Here is a 20,542-nt window from a genome sequence, read left to right as displayed (position 1 = left end):
ATGGTGTTGCACATTGTTTGTGTCTAATTTAAGGATATAACATGGGAGATTTAAGACATCCATGTGATATAGTGTTAGATGGTTTCTGGATATTTTGACTTCCAAATGTTTTTGAATATCTCAGTTAAAACAAAAATAGAAGGTTTACAGAGCCTTAAATCTCTTGCAATATTTTAGCAGCATTTTGCATTTTCTTTTGCTTCATTTGACAACAGTCTACTCCTGCACCGGATGAGGAAGAAGAAGACTTACCTCTAGCAGAAACACTTGCAAGTAAGACAATGCATTATGTAACAGTCAATAGTTCAATGAGCAGGATGCTCTACTGCAAGCTGCATGCACATTCTATTGTATTATGCATCAATGTTGAATACTGTTCCCTTATTCATCATCATCAGCCATATTCAGCCCACTGCAGGGCAAAAGCCTCCCCAAGTTGGCACCAAAGATTCCTGTCATTTGCTTGTGCCATCCACCTGATCCCTATGAAACTTGATATCTCATCCCTCCATCCAGTGTTCCCCTTTTAATTTAACGTAAATTATGCGATTCAACAACTAAAATGGAAAAGAACATATTTTGATATAAATGGAAATAAATTTAATATACTACCAAAATCTGTGGAATATTTAGTTCCTGTTTGTTTGTTCACATGTAAATTTGCAATCTTAAAATTCTGAGCAAAATTTGACCTTGTATATTTTTTATTTTTTAATTTATTTATAACATTCGGCCGAAGCCAGGCTAAACCCAATAGTACTCATGAGGCTACTAAATTCAATGGATGCCATCCGGATATGACGGGACAGGGATATGAGAAGAGGTCCGATTTTAGATAGCTAAATCTCCTTAAAACAGAGATGATTTTCATTTTGGACTTTACTAAGTCCAGATATATTTTTAACTTGAAATTAAATTCACTTTGTGTAACAAGTATGATTTTGAATGTCCAATTTATTATCCATTCCAAAAGGAGCACCCCCCTTCCAAGGCTATATGATTAGGATTTGGACTAAGGTTAGGAAGTTGATATAGGATTAGGGTTTGCCTGTTAAGGGTATGTTAGGGTTAAGGTTGGGATTAGGGTTAGGTTAGGGTTAGGATTAGGGTTAGGATTAGGGTTAGGATTAGAATTACGGTTAGTGTTATGGCCCATGTTTAGGGTTTAGGGTTATAGGGTACCGTATGTAGGAGGGGTCTGCAATTACCTTGCATAAAATACAGTTGTTTGTGTGGGTGTGTGTACATCTGTACTGTACATGTATGGCTATGTGAATATAGGCCTGTGATTCATATGAAGAATGTGCATGGTCTTTTTATAGTACAAGGACAAATTGGCCAATGCCAGAGGCTATATGCATACCAATGTGTGTACATCTACAAATGAGAAATCTTTGGTGGTTTGCTTTTCATTGCAAATTGCAGTCATTTTAAATTATCGCAGTCTTTTTAATTGCAACTTCCTCGCACAAAATGGCGTTTAATTTACTCATAACATTACGCGTCTGGTAAAGCCGTGAAATTGTGCCTATTTAGAGGATATCTCATCATTTGTATTATGTACATCATCACTATACTTGTCCATGTTGTCAAAGATATGGCTATATGCAGAGTGAATTTCAGCCCACCCCCCTTATGGCCAGGGTACCAGGGGATGGGTGGCTGGGACTTATACCAGGGCTAAATTTCAAAATGTTAAAACTCCCGCCAAGTCCCGGACCGACGGGAAACAACACATGGCCGGCCCTACAGGGACAAATTTTGTGTCAATGCCCGTCTGTTATAATAAACTGCCCGGCTATTTGTTCCGGGTACTGATCTGCACTGCAGGCAGGGGTTGGAGTGGGTCAGGGACTCAGGGTTTCAATTGACAAGTGCATTGTCAACAGTCTTCATTTTCACGTACATGAAATATATAAGCTTAACTACTGAACATACAGGCCTATGCACCCCCCCCACAATCATAATTACTCACATCACTAGTATCACAGGGTCAGGGTTTCAATTGACAAGTGCATTATCAACAGCCTTGCATTTTAACGTGCATGAAATCTATAAGCTTAAATACTGAATATACAGGCCTATGTACCCCCCAGCACACACACACAATCATAATTACTCACATCACTAGTATCACAGGGTCAGGGTTTCTATTGACAAGTGCATTATCAACAGCATTGCATTTTCACGTGCATGAAATCTATAAGCTTACGGAACATACAGGTCTATGTCCCCCCCACACACACAATCATAATTACTCACATCACTAGTATCACAGACATTCAAATTCCATCATGAAATCTATTCGGCTTTCACAGTACAGTGATTTTCAAGTTCAAACGCTAGCTCTTCAAAGGTGCTGAATTCGACCATCGTGCAAATCGCCAGATATCGCATGAGCAAATTATTATAAGGCGCACATCACGAAAATGATGCCAGTTTTTCTCTATAAAAATGCTAATTAAAATCATTTAAACAAATTTTGATATCTGCCATCTGTGATACAATTGTAGGATTTAATATTACTAATCATTACCAATCCAAATTTAGCCAAAATTATGCAAATTTCTGCTCATTTTAATGCTATCTATGTTTTTTTCTTAGAATAAAAATTAATTAAGATTTGTTCCAAGTCTACCATGTTACAATACTGATAATTCAATAAAAAAAACTTTTTAGACTGCAACAAGTCTGTCCTAAAACATTGTATTTATTTGGATAATGAATTGGAAATTCAAAATCATATTTGCTACACAAAGTAAAATTATTTGAAGTTTGAAATATATAGTGGATAAAATAAAGTCCAATTTGAAAGAATTTAATGTTTTAAATGGAATGGAATGTGTATGATTGATGCTGACATGCAGCCACCCATTACGAATCTTGCAGATTAATGATAGCTGTTACTTTAATTTAAATTATCCAACAGGTTCTCCTTTGAGCCCTGATGACACACAGCATTCTCCAGAGCAATCAAAACAAGACAGTAATAAAGAAAAGAAAACCACGGTGAGTCAAAAGTTTAAAAAGTAAAGTGCAGTCTTTGTTTCAAATTCATTGGTGTGGGTTTGATTCCCAATATTGGTGAGTTGATGGGGTATTGCTTTAGAAAAAGTGCAACTTTAATTGGTATAGTAACGTCCTTTGTTAAGCTGCCAGTCATGTGTATAGGGAGTAATACCTGCACATGCATAATGCAGTCAGTTTTAAAATAAGTAGGGTGCTACTATTGGAACTTACTGATAATTGGTGAATGGAATAAATAAATAGATATTGACAAATATAACAAATTCATTCTTTCCGTACTTTCCGTAATTGTTGAGGCTGTGATTCATTTACTCTGTTTACATTTAAAACTATTTCATGAGTAATGGGAATCCCATCTCGTGTAATCTAATTGATTTACAATAACAACATCTGTCAAGACCATTTATATCATTACTGTACTTTTCATTAAACCATTATTGTGAATTATAAAATAATTGTGTGTGTGTTGTGTGATCTTGGGTAAGAGGTGATTTTGGCTTTGGGTATTTCCTATCCATAACAAGGTCCAATGCCTTTCCAACTTACCCCAAACTATTACAATTTCCCATTATATATAATTTGTTTATGTCCCAAATATATTTGAATCCTATTTTCATGTGTTGGCTTTAAAATAATGGTCAAATGCTCTTTCATGCATTTGCATACATTTTGAACAAGTCCAATACGTGTGTATTACTTGTGTTATTATGTGTTCATAATATTCTACTTTCTTACATCATCATCAACTAGTGGCACTTATTAATCTTCCCTCATATATTCTTATGTTTGTTTTTATTGCTATCAGACATCTAAATCAGAGTATGAATCAGAAAAGCCAGTGCATGCAACTGCATTAACAGCCACGAAAGGTATGCGGTCACAAAAATGTCTGATTTTACATACATATTTGATGTATTATATATAATAATATTAATATATAATAATATTATATTAATTAAAGCCGTATTATAACATTTCTATAAGAAATAGAATTGTATTTTTTTTGTTATAAAATGTTAGTTTTCACTACTCTTTTAATTTGGACCCAAACAGCGCATATGTCGCCAATGCGAGCCAATCATTTGATTGTGAGTCGTGTCAGCTCTTTTGATTGTCTTGACTGCCTGCATATCATGTACTGGGTGTCCCAAAAAAGGTTACATGTAGATTTTTGAAAATAATCCAAGTTAACGTTAACAAATATAAATATCCTTTTCAAGACTTAATCTATGTACCCTCTACTAGTACCCATGTGAATGTCAAGTTCACAACCTACATACTTAATCCGCATTCCTGAGCAAGCTCTTTACGTGACGTAATGCAACACGAGGTTCATATACCACCGTGTATTTGCAGGGCACAACAAACAGCAAAATTTGTATTAAAAAAAGGTTAAACCTCTCAAACCCTGGTCCCCACCCGCTAAGACGCTACGCTCTATTGATTTTTTTTGGCCCTTCAACATTATTGTTCAACACAATTTGGCCCTTGAAACAAATTAATTGAGAACCCCTGACCTAAACTCTTACTTTTTTGCAGGGTATGTTAGTTTAAGTACATAACAATGGTGTAAAAAAACGAATTTTGAAAAACATTGAGGGCCTCCTCATCAGTAAATGTTATAATATGACTTTAATATTTATTAATAATAAAAAAATAGTAATGAGAGAGTGTATCTCATTGGTTAGTGGTTAGAATTTTCTGGCGCATGAAGTCCCGGGTTCGATTCCCAGTGTGGAAAACATTACTGGAGTATTGCAAACATATCCTGAATTTAAATGGCAACATACATTGTATGTAGATTAAATTCAGACTTGTTTTCTCTCTATGGTGCATTTAGAATTTGGTAAATTAACCATGAGAGAATTCCGTCCTTCAGTGGGGACGTCTGTCCCCTCACTGTCCCAACCTGTCCTGGTATTTTAATGGATCCCAAAGGAAGCTTCACAGGAGGCTTTCTTGGGTTTATCGAGGGAAAAGATGAAAAAAAACCTTTTGTCTCCAATTCCCAACCTGTTGTAAACCATAGTCTAGAGTCTATTTGCTGACCAGAGTGGATTAATTTGTATGTTATGTATCACCAGATTGTCATCCATTTTCAGATGTGAGCTAATTCAAGAGACCTGTTTTATTGTACAAGCTATTGATGATCAATTAATTCTATTTTCATAATTATTCAGTGTGGTTAGTTAAAATAGATCAATCGATCCTTTGCCCGCAATTAAGTGTAAGGGTTTGATACTGGTGAAAATCATATAAAGTGTCTTTCAAAAGAATATCTATATGCTTTCTGTTGGGACATATTGCACACATATTTTTCTAGTACAGTAATCAAGCCAATTAATTTTGGTGTCTTTAAATGGAGCATTCTACCAAAAAAGAAATATTAAAACTGTCAAAGAAGCTGTGAAAAGCAAAATAAATAAATTAATATAAGTAAATGTATTTAGATTTGATAACTGTAATGAGCAATTTAATTAGCAAGAAGACAGTACTTTTTCACTAAACTGGTCATTTCATATTGTTTTTTTCTTATATATTATACAGAATCAACATATCGAAAGAGTGATGAAAAAGAAACACCTAAGAAGAAGATGGTAAGTAATGCACTGCTTGGCACATGAGAGGTCGTGGGGTCGTACCATGCATCTTATTTGTTCATCTTCTCTCCTTTTTATTCAGTCTTTCCTTTTCCCCCGTCAAAGAACCACTTGCAGCATTATGTTAATGAGATCATTCATCATAGTGTTTATTATGCTATAATTTGAGATTAGCAATTCATACAGAATTTTGAAATTTAGAAGACAAAGTATGTACAACCAGGAAAGTTGAGGGCCCGCGGAAGGTTTTTGAAAGGGGAGCGAAAAGAGTTAAACTAAAATGTAATAAATGGCCGCGGAGCGGTCATCCCGTCGCTAAAAAGTTATCAGTTGCAGTACACAATTATAAAGTGTGTTTGTATTATAATTATAAAGTAAATGTTTGATGTTGTGTTATTTAAACCTAGCTTACCAAATTAGATGCTGTTGAAATAGCTCATTATTTTACTTGCTTCTGTATTGAATTTTTCTTTAAAATCAGGTTCTGCACGAACTGATGAGTAAAAGCATGAGGTTCTTCCATAAGAAGGTAAATAGTGATTCAAAATAACTACCATTTATACTCATTTCAGTATCATAGTGCAATAGAATGGAATAAATTACCACATAGTTATTTTATATTAATCTACAACCTGTAACCACAAGGATTCTCGAGTTTAATATACTATAGGATGAGCCACTCGTTTGCGCAAATGAAGTCAGTCACATAGCCAATGCGTGATCATTCATGTGATGGCAAAGCTGTGTAGGAGTGTATCACCTGTGGAAGAGATGATGCATGTTTACGTCATCGTTTCAAAAAAATTAAATTGCGAAAACCGACGAACATTTGGGTTTTTTTTTTCCATTACTATCATATTTTGAAAAACCAAGTAGCTGAGAAGTTAGCTCTATATGCTAGGAAAATATTATCTTCAGTGACCCCATGTTGACTTTGGCTAAATCAGCTGTATTTTTGCTGGAAAGAGTACGTAAAATAGCCATCGACATCCGCCATCTTGGATAAATTTGGTGTACTGAAAATGCACAGCAACTGTCAATCAAATACGAACTTGTCAATTTAATACGGGATAAGTCTGTTCAACTGTGGCATAAGTATACGCACAACGTTGTTGCGCGAACATGCGTAAATTTTAGGCTAAGGTGCCTGAGCGTTACCAGGACGTTACTAGGTGTACTGAAAATGCCTAGCAACTGTCACTCAAAGTGCCGATGTGTCAATTAAACTGCCGTAAAGTGACTTCACTTTTTATACAGGGTTTGAATACGAGTTTCACGGGCCTGGTAACCATCTAAGTACATGACGACTTAAAAATCTAATAATGAGTGAAAATATTTTACTTGAATTTCTTACTGACTTTTATGTATGTACATGTAGAGTGTGTTTTGCACTGACCAGAGAAGATGTAATGCACTGACTGAGCTTAATCCTTGGTAAAATATGAATACATATAGTTGGCATCACTTGTGCAGTGCTCTTTTGTAGTGTTATTTGATTCTTGTTGGTGCCTGCTGTTTTTGCTGATTTTACACGTCTGTGGGATTTGGATGGTCATATTTGGCTATAACTTAACCTATTTGGTGCCTACATCTTTCGCCACATTAAAGGACTATTCAGTGATCCACCGCAAGTGTAAAAAAAAAATTGTTTATAAATTGCTTAAAAGTGATGTCATTCAAATTGTCATTTGGTATTTTTGAAATGAAAAAATTGGTCAAAAAACAAAGAAAACAGCAGTATTGATGAAGTTGAAGCCCCATTCAAATCCATGTAGCTAATTTACATACTGTCAGTATACTGTCAGCATATAAGTTACAGAACCACTATACAGGCTATGATAGCACATGACAATGAATTTTGTTGATTTTTACGATCGTGCGGATGAGCAAATCACTGCATGGGCCTTTAATAAGACTGTATACCTTGCTCTTTCTTCTCAGTTATGAATAAATGCATAAAATTACAAAACAAGAATTTCTTGGCATGTCTAGAGATATAACCATTGTGGTTGATTACCGGTCTTATGTAATTTTAAGTGAAATTGAACAGTGTCATCATTATCTAAAGGATGCAAACAGGGGATGCAAACTGCATGATCTTATAAACTGCATCATTCTCTTCTAGTATGGTCTAATGTAAAAAAAAAAAGTTTATATGTTGCGAATTAAAATGTAACAATGAGAAAGATCAAAGTTATCACTGGCCAAATATATAATATTTCTCCAAAAATAATGCAATTGTTTAAATGATATATCTTTATTTTGCTTTATTTTACAACAGACGATTACTTCTACAAAGTTTAAAGAAACACCAGCAGCATCTTTAAAAAATGAAGGTCCTAAACAAGGTATGTGGATGACAAAGGGTGTCCTAATTAATATCTAAGCACACAAGGCTTATTTTTTTTGCCAGTGAATACTGGAAGTAACACCTAAATGGCCGTAACTCCAATTCTTTGGGTGCTTGCTTTAGGTGATGAATGTACTTATTCCAGTGACGTCATTGTGCTACATGTATAGAGCAGCATTTTTAGTGAAAATCACAGGAAATCACATTTTTGGCCATAATGATCTTTGTATGACTGTTGATCGCAAAAAGTTAGTCATGCAACATTTTCGTCACTGGCTATTGCTCCAAGTGACCAGGTGACATCATCGTATTGTGTAATTTGGGAAAGCAGCAACTTTTTGAAGTATTTGGTTACATGCCCGAAGTAAAGATGACCTTGAGACAAAAATCTGTGATCAGTTGAAAATAGATTTTTCAACCAGTCACATATTTTTCACAGAAAAATGTCTCGTTTGACCCCAATTCTTTGTACATGTATGCTAGTGACGTCATTGTGCTGTAATTTGTGGACGGAGTAGCATTTGCAGTGAAAACCATGATTTTAGTCATCATGACTTATACCTGAATGCACATTTGGATGACCTTTGACCTTGAGTTGTGGCACCATCCAATATCCATATTGCCCAAAAACGTAAACAAAGAAGTTTGTTAAACTGATACTATCTTTAAAAAATTAAATATATTTTCAGAGATCTGTAAAAAAGTTACCAGTTAAAGTACCGTAAAACCTTGTCTACAAGCATATAGTGTCTTTTTGATGAAAGCTAAATTAAAACGAGACAGCCATAAATATGCCAATACAATATATTGGTCTTACGATGGTAATTGTTTGTATATGTTTGTATCGAAAATTATTTAATCAAACTGCACAATATTATACTTTTGTCAATGGATGGCATCCGGATTAATTTAGCTTTCATCAAAAGCACTATATATGCTTGAAGACGAGGTTTTACGGTATGTCTCAAATATATTTTGGGTTTTAATCTTGTTTATATTGTGATAAATGGATTTGGAAGTTGAATTTAATATATGTGACTGTACAGCACGAATGAGCCTAAATTTCCTAAATTGTATTGTGTAAAATGAGTACAAACTTCGAAGGTCGTATTCATCGGTAACTTAAGCTGGCGCGACATCTATCTCATTTTGATAGTCAAACACCAATCAATAATCCTATTGTTGAAGTGGATAATAAGCTTCTTCCTTAGATGGCTATAGAAATTTTAATAGCTCTGGTCGTTGTTTGCTTTGGCTAAATTCTAGCTGTTCAAGTGGTAGGTTACCAGGCATTGTATTTTATATAGGTATGTATAACCAACATTAACAATGAGAGAACTTTCTTAAACCTTGTTGACTTGCAAATGATTTGAAATGACCGCCAATTATAACTGTTTGATATTTATTGCCAGCAATGTGGAAAAAGATACAAATGTAGAAACGAAAAAAGCTATAATTTTGCTGAAGGAGCAAAGTTTAACAAACCCCGCTTCTGGATATCGTTTGAAGTCGAATGACATACCATTTTAAAGCTTATGATGTATATTTTCTAAACACAAAATAAAACAAAATTGACCAGGGGAGGAATTTACTGCTCATTCGCCGTGAACGGTCACATATCATCTCAACAAATCAGTTTTACAATGGTACTTTAGAATTTAGGAACAAGTGCAGATGTGTTTTTCTATGTGTTCATTGTTTTTTAATTTGTGCTTTAATTTGGAATTTAATGTTTTCCATAGCAGAAGAAGGTGGTATGGAACAACTAACCCCAGAAACAATAAGAAAGCCTGTGGAGCAACCGGATGAAATTCCTGAAAATATAAGAAAGGCGAATGATCAACCAGATGAAATTCCAGAAAATATCAGAAAGGCTAAGAAGCAACAAGATGATCTGGAAATCACATTTTGGGATTTTGCAGGGCAAGATCTCTACTATACCACACACCAGGTGAGTTATATCAAACGAACCAAACTGTTATGTACATAAATAAATTCAAATGTACTGGTCAACATGGGGTGATAGGGTGTGGTGGTCTCATGTGCTCTAATCTTTTTGTGTCATGTTATTTGCATATTTATAAATATTATTAATTTATGGTAAAGTCTCAACAGCAAGGAAAACAACAATTCACATTTTTGAACATTCTTGTTATCACTTTCCGCACATTTTGTATATATTTATTGTAGGTATTTTTCAATCGAAGAGCCGCCTTTGCACTTGTGTTTGATATGAGCAAGAAACTGGAAGAGCCATGTGAAGTTCGGGATTTCTCTTCAGAGGTAAATTTTCACAGGTTTTTTGTTAATATTTAAGTATTTAAGAAATGAGTTAAATCATTGTGTAATGTAAAGGCATCTTCACATGCTTCAAGGCCCATTCAGTGTAAAAATGTAAAAATAATGTCATTGAAATTGTCATTAGGTATTTTTGAAATGAAAAATGCAGCACAAAATGAGACAGCAGGATTGACAAAGATGATGAAGCCTATTGAGTCAATATTCTAAGTCATCCAGTTCTTGTAAACAGAATTTTGGAAATAAACCTAATACTGGAACTCACTTTTTGCAACTGTGTATGTTGTGTCACTGTCTGGAACCACCAGACTTCATTAGGCAACTGATCCGCTGGACTGATCACGTAATAGATAGCTAGGTATTGTCTTGATAGCCCGGCCCCATGCATGAGATAAGTTAAAGCGGTGATGGTTGGTCAATAAGCTACTAGATGCCTTCTTTGATGCCTCTACTATATGTGACCATCCTCCACAACTGAGCCCGGATGTCGCCAGTGCCACTATTGAGATATGCTCCATTGAACTTAACAATAAACAATAGGAAACAAAGGATTTATTGACTGTTTTATTGATTTTTCACTACTTAAATGTCAAGTACTATAGACATGATATACATCATTTTAAAGCTAATTTCAAGCAGAATATTGTGGTTGAATATCTCAAAAATGATGATTGGCGACTTCAGGGCTCAGTTGTGCTGGATGGTCACATATATGCCACTGTTCCTCCTGATCCAGAAGAATGACTTCCTCGTTTTTAATTTTAATGTTGTTGGTGCTAGATCTACTACTGTGTTGACCAATACGGATTGTTAAAACTTAATTTTATGGTTGATCTGTGTAATGCTAAGAATGCGTGGAACAACACGACATAAAATAACGCTATCTCATGTATTATATCAGGCAACATATTCTCTAATTCAAATACATGCAAAGCTTATTTCTCTACTTAATTAGATATTACATTTTCATGTAAAATGTCCAATTTTGTTTTTAATGCACAGCTTATTCAGGCTTAACCATAAGCAGGCTATGGGAATAGCACCTAAGGTTCAAAAATACAGAATTTTTATGATTTGTTCCAAATTGTTACGAGTCGTACTTGACTCAAAGCCAAAATCACCTTTTACCCGAACTCACACGAATGCACAACACAAATACACTGTTTGATTAAGCTAACAAAATCTAAGTCTTTAATTGAAAACAAAGTATGATTGGTACATATAACAACAATTGCATATACAATAAAATCACACAATCACAGTTTTATTCTATCAGTACTTAACCAGCGATTTTCTTGTTGGTGATCCGAGAGTTCTTGCAATGTTCTGGACGACTGATGTATATATCCTTACACATGTCCTGCAAAAATCAGTGAAGTCCATTGTACACTTGCGTTTATAAATATCCTTGCGTATAAAATCCACACACGAAAATGATGCTGCTTTCTCAATCACTTATCTTCTTGCGCTGCTTTATCCAAAAATATATCTCCTTGCGCTGCTTTCTCGAAATATTTATCTCCTTGCGCTGCTTTCTCCAAAAATGATGTTTCTTTCACCAATCGCTCTTTCTCCAGGGAACAGGCTTCTTTAATACTGCTCCGCTGTATTTGACAGATGTGTGGTTTTCATAAACCCAGCAAACTCCAGCAATTCGACAGAAGAACTTTAATCCTTTGATGAGAAAGAGCACATTTGTGTACTCATAAATCTCCTTTGTTGCTGTATTAAAATAACTCAATTATTGGCTATGTAAACTGGTTAAAATGTACTTCTCTTTTGAAGTACATAAGACCATCACACACATGTGGCGTTTTACAATCTCCCATGACATTCTGTAATCAGCAAACTCAAGCTCTCACATTTTTATACTCCCAATCTATTAGTAAAATGACCTCATATTTTCGCATCGTGCTGATCTTGATGTTGATTGTGAGATCCTTTGGATCCAGCTTGAGCTAGTCAACACAAAAAACATCCTTATTGGAGCCTTTTATAGGCCACCTGATTCTGGCTCTGATATTTTAGACCTGATGCAGCAATCCTTATCCAAAATTGACCTATCCAAAGGTCCCCAAATCTGGCTGGCAGGTGATTTTAACCTATCCCACATCGAGTGGGACAGCCAGTCCACACTACCCGGTTGTCAAAAACCAGGGCTGTGTCGTCAGCTTATTGAAATCTCAAATGATTTTGGACTTGATCAGGTTGTGAAATACCCCACCAGAGGGGACAACATTTTGGATTTATTTTTCACAACCAATTCTTCTCTTGTTGAGAAAACCAGAGTTTTGCCGGGAATGAGCGATCACAACGGTATTCCTTTGTTCACCATTGACACTAAACCAAAAACAAACAAAACTAAGCATAGAAGAGTTTTTCAATTCTTTAAGGCAGACTGGTCAAGCATCAAACATGACTTGGCTGAAATTAGTTCAGATTTTTGTGATATCGTCCCTGATCTTGTGTCAGCTAATGAGCTTTGGATGGATTTTAAAAACAGAATCCAAGAGACCACTGAGAAAAATGTGCCATCACGTTTGGTTTCAGGTGGTAAGAAATTACCCTGGGTTGATCATAAAGTCAAAAATGCCCTGAGACACAAGCTTAAAGCCTATAATAAAGCAAGGGCATCAAATTCTACTGAGGACTGGGAGATATTCAGATCTCTCAGAAAACATGTCAACCGCCTCACTAGAAGTAAGTACAGGAATTACATCAGAGATGTTTGTGCGGAGTCAAACAAAAAATTCTGGTCTCTGATAAAAAAGCTTGAAAATGATACCTGTGTGACAAAGCTTCTGCTTGACCTTGACGTGACCAAAGCGACTGGACCTGACGGCATACCTGCCCGTATTCTGAAGATGGGAGCGGCTGAAATCGCACCGGCACTTACAACCATCTTCAGACGTTCTCTAGAAACAGGCATTCTGCCTGATGATTGGAGATGTGCAAATATATCTCCAATCATCAAGAAAGGGGACCGCACGAAACCTGCTAACTATAGACCGGTTTCCCTTACGTCTATAAGTTGCAAGGTCATGGAACATGTTATTCATTCAAATATCATGCGCCATCTTGACCACTTTGATATATTGACTGACCAGCAACACGGCTTTCGCCGTAATCGCTTGTGCGAGTCCCAACTTATACTGACAAAACACGACTTTGCCCTGTCTCTCGACAGTAGGCAACAGACTGATGTTATCATCATGGACTTCAGCAAAGCCTTTGATGTTGTTCCACACAATAGGCTTATGCTGAAGCTTGACCACTATGGCATACGCGGACCTATACATGCCTGGATTTTAGACTTCCTAATGCGAAGACAGCAGAGGGTTGTCATTGGAGGTGAGAATTCGGACTGGGTACGTGTCCAATCAGGCGTACCGCAGGGCACAGTACTCGGTCCGTTACTTTTTCTCTTATACATTAATGACCTACCGGACAACATCACCTCCACGGTTCGACTATTCGCCGACGACTGTGTTTTTTACCGGACAATTACGAACGACTTTGACGCTGACGAACTGCAGACAGACCTTGACTGGTTATCAGAGTGGGAAAATAAGTGGCAGATGAAGTTTAACCCAGAGAAATGCTTTGTGCTTAAAATGACTCATTCACATAACCCTAAAAAACACAGTTACTCACTGGCAAACACCATCCTCCAGGAAACAAACTCACACTCATACCTTGGAGTAGAGATATCCAATGATCTAAAATGGAACAAACATATTAATAATATAGCAGCAAAAAGTAACAGGGCTCTGGGTTTTGTAAAAAGGAACTTACACTCATGTACAGAAGACATCAAGCAACTAGCCTACCAGTCATTAGTAAGACCATCATTGGAATACAGCTCGGCGGTATGGGATCCCTACACTTCCGACCAAATTTACCAACTGGAAGCAGTGCAGAGACGAGCCATCCGTTTTGTCAAACACAACTACGACAGGAGAGCATGTGTCACAGAAATGCTTAAGAACTCAAACTGGTCGACACTCCAACAAAGACGCAAAATAGCTAGACTTTCAACATTCCAGAAATCATATCAGGGTTACCTGTCCATCCCTATCCGAACACTACTACGCCCGGTCACGCGTCCTACTCGCCGTACCCACAGCAAATCATTCATAGAACTGTCAACAAAAAAGGACTGCTTTAAGAACTCCTTCATACCTAGAACACTAAAGGAGTGGAATAGCTTGCCTGAGTCAATCGTCAGCATTGAAGAACCCAAGCAGTTCAAAGCACAAGTAACAAATCTCCAATAGCTCAACCATTAAGCGCACACCATTTTCCGGTTCGCCTTCCCCACTAGGGGTGTTGAACTGTACCAAGAAGAAGAAGAAGAAGAAGTAGACCATTTTGTCACATTTACTTCCTGAGGGGAATTTCCAAAATGATCTCCATTTACAATCCAAGGGATTTTCCCAAGATTAATCATACACATTAACCTTTCACATATGATCACTTCCTGGGGGGGGTTACTATGGTGCAATACACTGAACTGGGGATTTCCAAGTTCCAAACATAGATCTGACTTTGTTTACAATAATTTGACTTTACACACCAACTCTTGCAAGTGCAAGGGGGTTTCCCATCTCATGAAATACTTACAGCTTGTAAACAAAGTTAAATAATTAAATTAAATTACTCGGGGCACATCACAAAATGAATAAATCACTGTTGTGTTCAATGACTCTCATTTGCTATGTTTTCTGTCCTTTGCACAAAACAAATTCGTTGATTTGATTTTGTTTTTACTTTATATTTTGTTTAGGAGGAAAAATCTCGATTTCATGATTTCAATGGGGAAGACTTCATCAAGTTTTGGTTGCAGTCTATTTATACTTATGCTACCCAAGATTCTGCAGATGATAAAGGATATCCGCCAATTTTCATCATTGGAACACACAAACGAGATTCAACTGTTGTAAGATATACTTTATTTTGTTGGGAAGGCAATTGAGGCTGATGAAACTATGCCTAATACACTGGTTACCTCATCAGTTGCCTTTACCAATTTGTAAAATTTATAATCTGTTACGTTTGGTAGCATTCTTCCATTTTGCTTAAGAGGTACATCCGTCTATAATTCTGGAATACTTTCGCACCCCAATTTTTATTCTATTAAAATGTACAGTGTAATAATAAGGATAATTCCCAATTCTTATTTACTCTTTGTAGGTCAAAATGCTCTCTTTATGAATTCATCAAATTGAATTTTGACTACTTATCATGTTTGTTTAGGCACTCCACACTTAGTTTGTCAAATTTATATTTTACTAGATATTTTAATCTATCTTCCTCTTCAAATAATTAAATTAAATCTACATGTAGATCATCATTGTGTTGTAGAATTAAACATAAACTTCGAGATGTCTTGCAACATTTTTTCCAACCTTGGGCTTGAGTCAGTCTGGGGTTGTATCACATGAATCACTTTTAATTCATCAGGTTTAACACATAGTAATGGATATGAACAATTGGGTAAAATCCATAGTGATGGATGATGTTTAAAGAAATTACCATTCACATAAAAGTTATCAGAGCTGAGGCAGAACTAAATGAATGACCTTTGTATGTCCAATACGATTCACCTAGTGAAGAAATAATCATATTTTGCAAGAACTGGGTGTGTTCTGTTCATTTAGATACTTTTTGTCACTATCGACCCATGTTTTGCTAGAAAGCAAATCAGTACAGAAAATTGAAATGGAGGAAATGCATTGTGGGAAGTATATTAAAGATATCTTCTGGATATCAAAAACAAAATCAACAAAAAATCAGGGAACTTCATATGTTTTCCAACAACTTTTTATATGTGTGATTAAACGTCAATTAAAAATAATAAAACAACGTTATTAGACAACTCAAGTGATCTCCTTTCAACATAAATATATGTAACAAAGTAATGATTGATTAACTATGTAACAAAGTAATGTACATTGTACATATTACTTTCAAGGAGAGTGAGAGTTCTCTGTGGCCATGCATTCAAAAGGCAAAACCCAGGATCTTCAGGGGGCGCTAGACCGCACTGCCTGCTGGGGCAGAACCCCATCAGTGGCCATATGCCCAGTGGTGTAAGTTTTCAGGCATTTGCCTACTTTCAGGCATTTTGTTACTCCATTTATTTTCAACTTGTTGCACACGCTTTTTTCTGCATTTTCCTGCAATGTCACTGTCAGGCTTCCACTATGCGCTTCTGTTCTCGCGCTGCATGCTCGGACTCTTCACTAAATTCACCCCCACACTTTACTTTGTACAACAAAATCAATGTACACCCCTGTGTGATACACCAGATGAATGGAGCTGTGATTCCATGGATTGCTATATTAACGGGCACGCACATTCATATCGTACAATTTTGAATGCATGCAGGAAGTTTCCTTACGTGCTTACTTTCTATTTGTTTCAGGAGGATGAAGTTGTGAAGCGTGAAATCTTTGGCATATTAAAAGGGAAGAAATATGAGAAATATGTTAGAAGACAATTTCATTTCCTAGAGAATGACCCAGCAAAGAAGCAGCCATCTGATGACGAGGTAAATATGAACACAGCTTATTTTGTTTCAATATTTGGAAATAAATAAACCCTGGAGTGGATGTGGCGGTCAACAATAAAGGTGACAATTTTAATATGCAATTGCCATTAATTAGATTTTGTTATAAGAAGTGAAGTATTTCTATTATTGCATGAATGAGGTAGTCAAATGTCAGAATTAGCTGTGTTGAACATGCATATTAAGGCATGCAGTCAATACTGGTATATCCATCCATATTTACAGGTTTTTCTTAATTGCAATCCTTTTTGGTCAAATTGAGCTATATGGAACTGAGTGAGTTTTTAATTTTGTACTATGACAAATAAAATAGTGTTCATATTATTTGGAAAATCATTCAATATACAATGCTACATTATGTTGTGTATGAACCATGCTTTTTTTTGATGAATTGAACTAATAAGATCTTTACCTACATTCAAAACAACTGTTTGTTGCAATTTATATTTTCAGGCATTTAAGGCCACAAAAGAAGCTGTTGCAAAAGGGGCTTTGAAAGCACCTCACATGAAAGAAAAATATCCCATCAAGTGGCTTCAGTTTCATAAAGCTGTGATTGAAATCCTAGGCACTGGTAACAATAAACCCTACATGACATTAAATGAGGTATATCAATATTTGTATATGGATGGCTTCAAAATCTAACCACTGGTGCCATAGCGGAACCAGAGGAGCTGGTTTCTATTATTCAGAATCATAACTATAGAACATGGTTACACCACTGGTTCTGCTAGGGCAATTGGGGGTGGGTTTTGAAGCCATTCCTTTATGCATAAAATTATATCTTGGTTATAAACATCTCAAAAAAAGTAACTAACCCTCCTTAAATAATGGCCATTATTAAAAAAGGGTATTACGATTCTGTAAAATGCGTTGGAAGCAGAATTTATTTCTGCGAATTTTGACACCTCATTTGATACGATAGCCCAGAAAACCATAAAACACTGGTCAATTTTAGGTCCAGATTTGAAAGTTGCACTTACATATTTTTACAATACAAAAACACTCAGATATCATTCATTACACACGATTTCCTTCCATTACACTGAATGCAAAATCAATAGAATTTACTGCAACTTTCAAATTTTGGGCTACGTTGATTTAAATGTACGCTGTGATGTCAATATTTCGTCAATTGCTACAAATGAGGTGTCAAAATGTGCAGAAATGAATTCTGCTTCCAACACATTTTACTGATTTGTAATGCAATCACCCATTTTTGAATAATGGTCATTATTTAAGGGGGTTAGTTACTTTTTTTGAGATGTTTATTTTACTTCTTTTTGTATGTATAAGTCAAGGCATACATATATATCAGTTAAATCCTGGGCGTTTGAATTCATATAGAAAACAGTATTAATTTATGAGGCTGTTACTTGATTGATTGGTTGGAGGTTCACATTGTAGTCAAATGAAATGTTAAATTTGGTAACAAGTACTGTATTCTTTCAAATGAATGCCCCTGGGGGGCATTGTATTTCCCAAAAGGGGTGCTCCACAAACAATAACCAATTTCTACACTGTCAATAACAATGGCCACACACATGGTTTCATGAAATTGGCGATCATATGTTTGAAAATACGGGTATTGTGTGGTATTTTGACAGAAATTATGGAACAATTTGATTGAAACAAATAGTGGGGTGTTCATTAGAGAGAATGATATGCCATTACTTTGGCATGTGTAGCAGTAAATGCACCAACATCTGTTTGCAAGTTTAGATTTCAGGTCAATATTTTAATGCTCGGGGCGGTTACTCTGCAGGTACATTATGTGCTGCTGATATGGGTCACATTTATACCTCTGTGATAAACATCACTATAAAGCGCGCTTCAGACTCCGAGTATTGTACGTACAATATTGTATGTTATTTAATCTATTGCCATTCTATTTCCAGTAATGTTTAAGTTCTAACGAATGTTTGATGACGAAAAATCGATAATATGTTACATACAATATCTAGCAGAAATATATTATCGATTTTACGTCATCAAACATTCGTTAGAACTTAAACAGTACTGGAAATAGAATGGCAATAGATTAAATAACGTACATATTGTACATACAATATTGTACGTACAATAAAAAGTCTGTATACTGCTTAACAATGGACCAGGGATTTTTCATTATAGGTTAACTGCACACCAGTCACTTGGAGGGCATTGTGAAAAATCTAAATTTTTCAAAATGCCTGACATAAAGCTGATACAAAGATATCAACCAACTTCATAACTGTCATGTTTAACTAATTAGGCAACCAAATCTCAAGATTTTATTCCCTGAAATTTGTTAATTGAAATAAATAATTTTAATCACAACCTATATTTCGTTTCAAAAAATTGAACAGTCTATAAGGGATTTACCAATTACAGCAGTGCGAAATCACAGCATGTGCAATGGTAGTAAACATGTGAAATGTTCCGGCGCAAAGAATGAATTTTACTGCACAATTAGGTGATCAGATCAGATCTCTATGGAAATAAGACAATATTTTTGGAATAATTATGTTATACCCTACACGTAGTGTACCCCATGTGTACAATTTATATCTTAGTTACAACGAGGCATCATACCCTTATGGTTCTCAGTGCGGAGGTTATTCAGTTATTGTACCATCTTTTCAATACCCTTCCATGACTACAGGATTTTAGAATGGCTATAAACAAATGAATGAATGAATGTTCTTAGTACAGTCACCCAGTAGTTGTAAACAGAATTTATAAACACTTACACTGTGAAGTATGTGTGTCAAACATAATTTAAGAAATAACAGCTATGTACGACGTACTTATAAAATGATCAGAAAATAAAGGTCTAATGTGAATTCATTCATGTCTGAATTTTATGCAGACACAAGAGTTAGCAGCTAAATGTGGCATTACTGATGAGTCACAGTTTACCACCATGCTGGGTCTGTATCATGATTTGGGAACCATCATCTGGTTTGGAGAAGATAAGATCTTGAAGAATACTGTCATCTTGGACCCACAGTGGCTCATTGATGTGTTCAAGGCAGTTATTACAGTTTTACCTGATGAAAAGCAGGCAAGTCAAGTCACTTGTCTTAATTAATATCAAACCTATTGTTTCTGTCACTAGTCTCTGTAACAACATGAAAGTAGTACAAACTTAATGCATGATATGTACAAGGTCATTCAATAAGTTCTGCCTCTGCTCTTATAACTTCTGTAAGTGGTAGCTTCTTCAAATGTAGCATGATGATGTCCATTGAAATGTCACCTACAAATAAGAGCAAATGTATATTGATATCTAATGACCTTTCAGAGCATGAGGATCTTCTTGTGGACCATTTTATGAAATAACTTTTTTAAGTTCTGTCTCGGAGCTGAAAATTCAAGCTAAAGACACCCAACCCCTTTTTGTCACTTGATATTTTCAAATTAGTTTTCATGGTGTTCAATTACCAGTTTAGTTAGCCCTTTTAGGGGTCGCCCATAATTTTCGCCATTATAAGTTTTGCACAAAGCACGCATAAAAGGGGAGGGGTAAAGTCTGAGCATGTATACGTAACAAAATGGTGATTTGTAATAACAAATATGAAAGGGACAAATTACGGTATTTTCCAATATTTCATTCATTACTTAATAACAATTGACTTAAGAAGTGTCTTTGTAACAATTTCTATAATATGCCAACAGTAATTTTCTCTTTAATTTTGAGTTTATGCATAGCTG

At 35.7% G+C, this 20,542-nt stretch overlaps 1 protein-coding gene across 1 annotated transcript; it reads left to right on the top strand.

Moving 5' to 3' along the window:
- LOC140158011 (uncharacterized) lies at nucleotides 1-19,919 on the top strand. Its single transcript, XM_072181260.1, has 13 exons — nucleotides 1-15; nucleotides 216-273; nucleotides 2,930-3,009; nucleotides 3,833-3,896; nucleotides 5,575-5,624; nucleotides 6,109-6,156; nucleotides 7,909-7,975; nucleotides 9,720-9,928; nucleotides 10,168-10,260; nucleotides 15,062-15,214; nucleotides 16,703-16,828; nucleotides 17,300-17,452; nucleotides 19,698-19,919. Exons 1-13 carry the CDS (start codon nucleotides 1-3, stop codon nucleotides 19,917-19,919), a joined length of 1,338 nt encoding a protein of 445 aa, XP_072037361.1.
- Nucleotides 19,920-20,542: the final 623 nt, after the last annotated feature.

The sequence above is a fragment of the Amphiura filiformis genome, chromosome 7 (assembly GCF_039555335.1).
Source record: "Amphiura filiformis chromosome 7, Afil_fr2py, whole genome shotgun sequence".
Classification (NCBI taxonomy): Eukaryota; Metazoa; Echinodermata; class Ophiuroidea; order Amphilepidida; family Amphiuridae; genus Amphiura; species Amphiura filiformis.
This window is presented reverse-complemented; position numbering and strand designations above follow the sequence as displayed.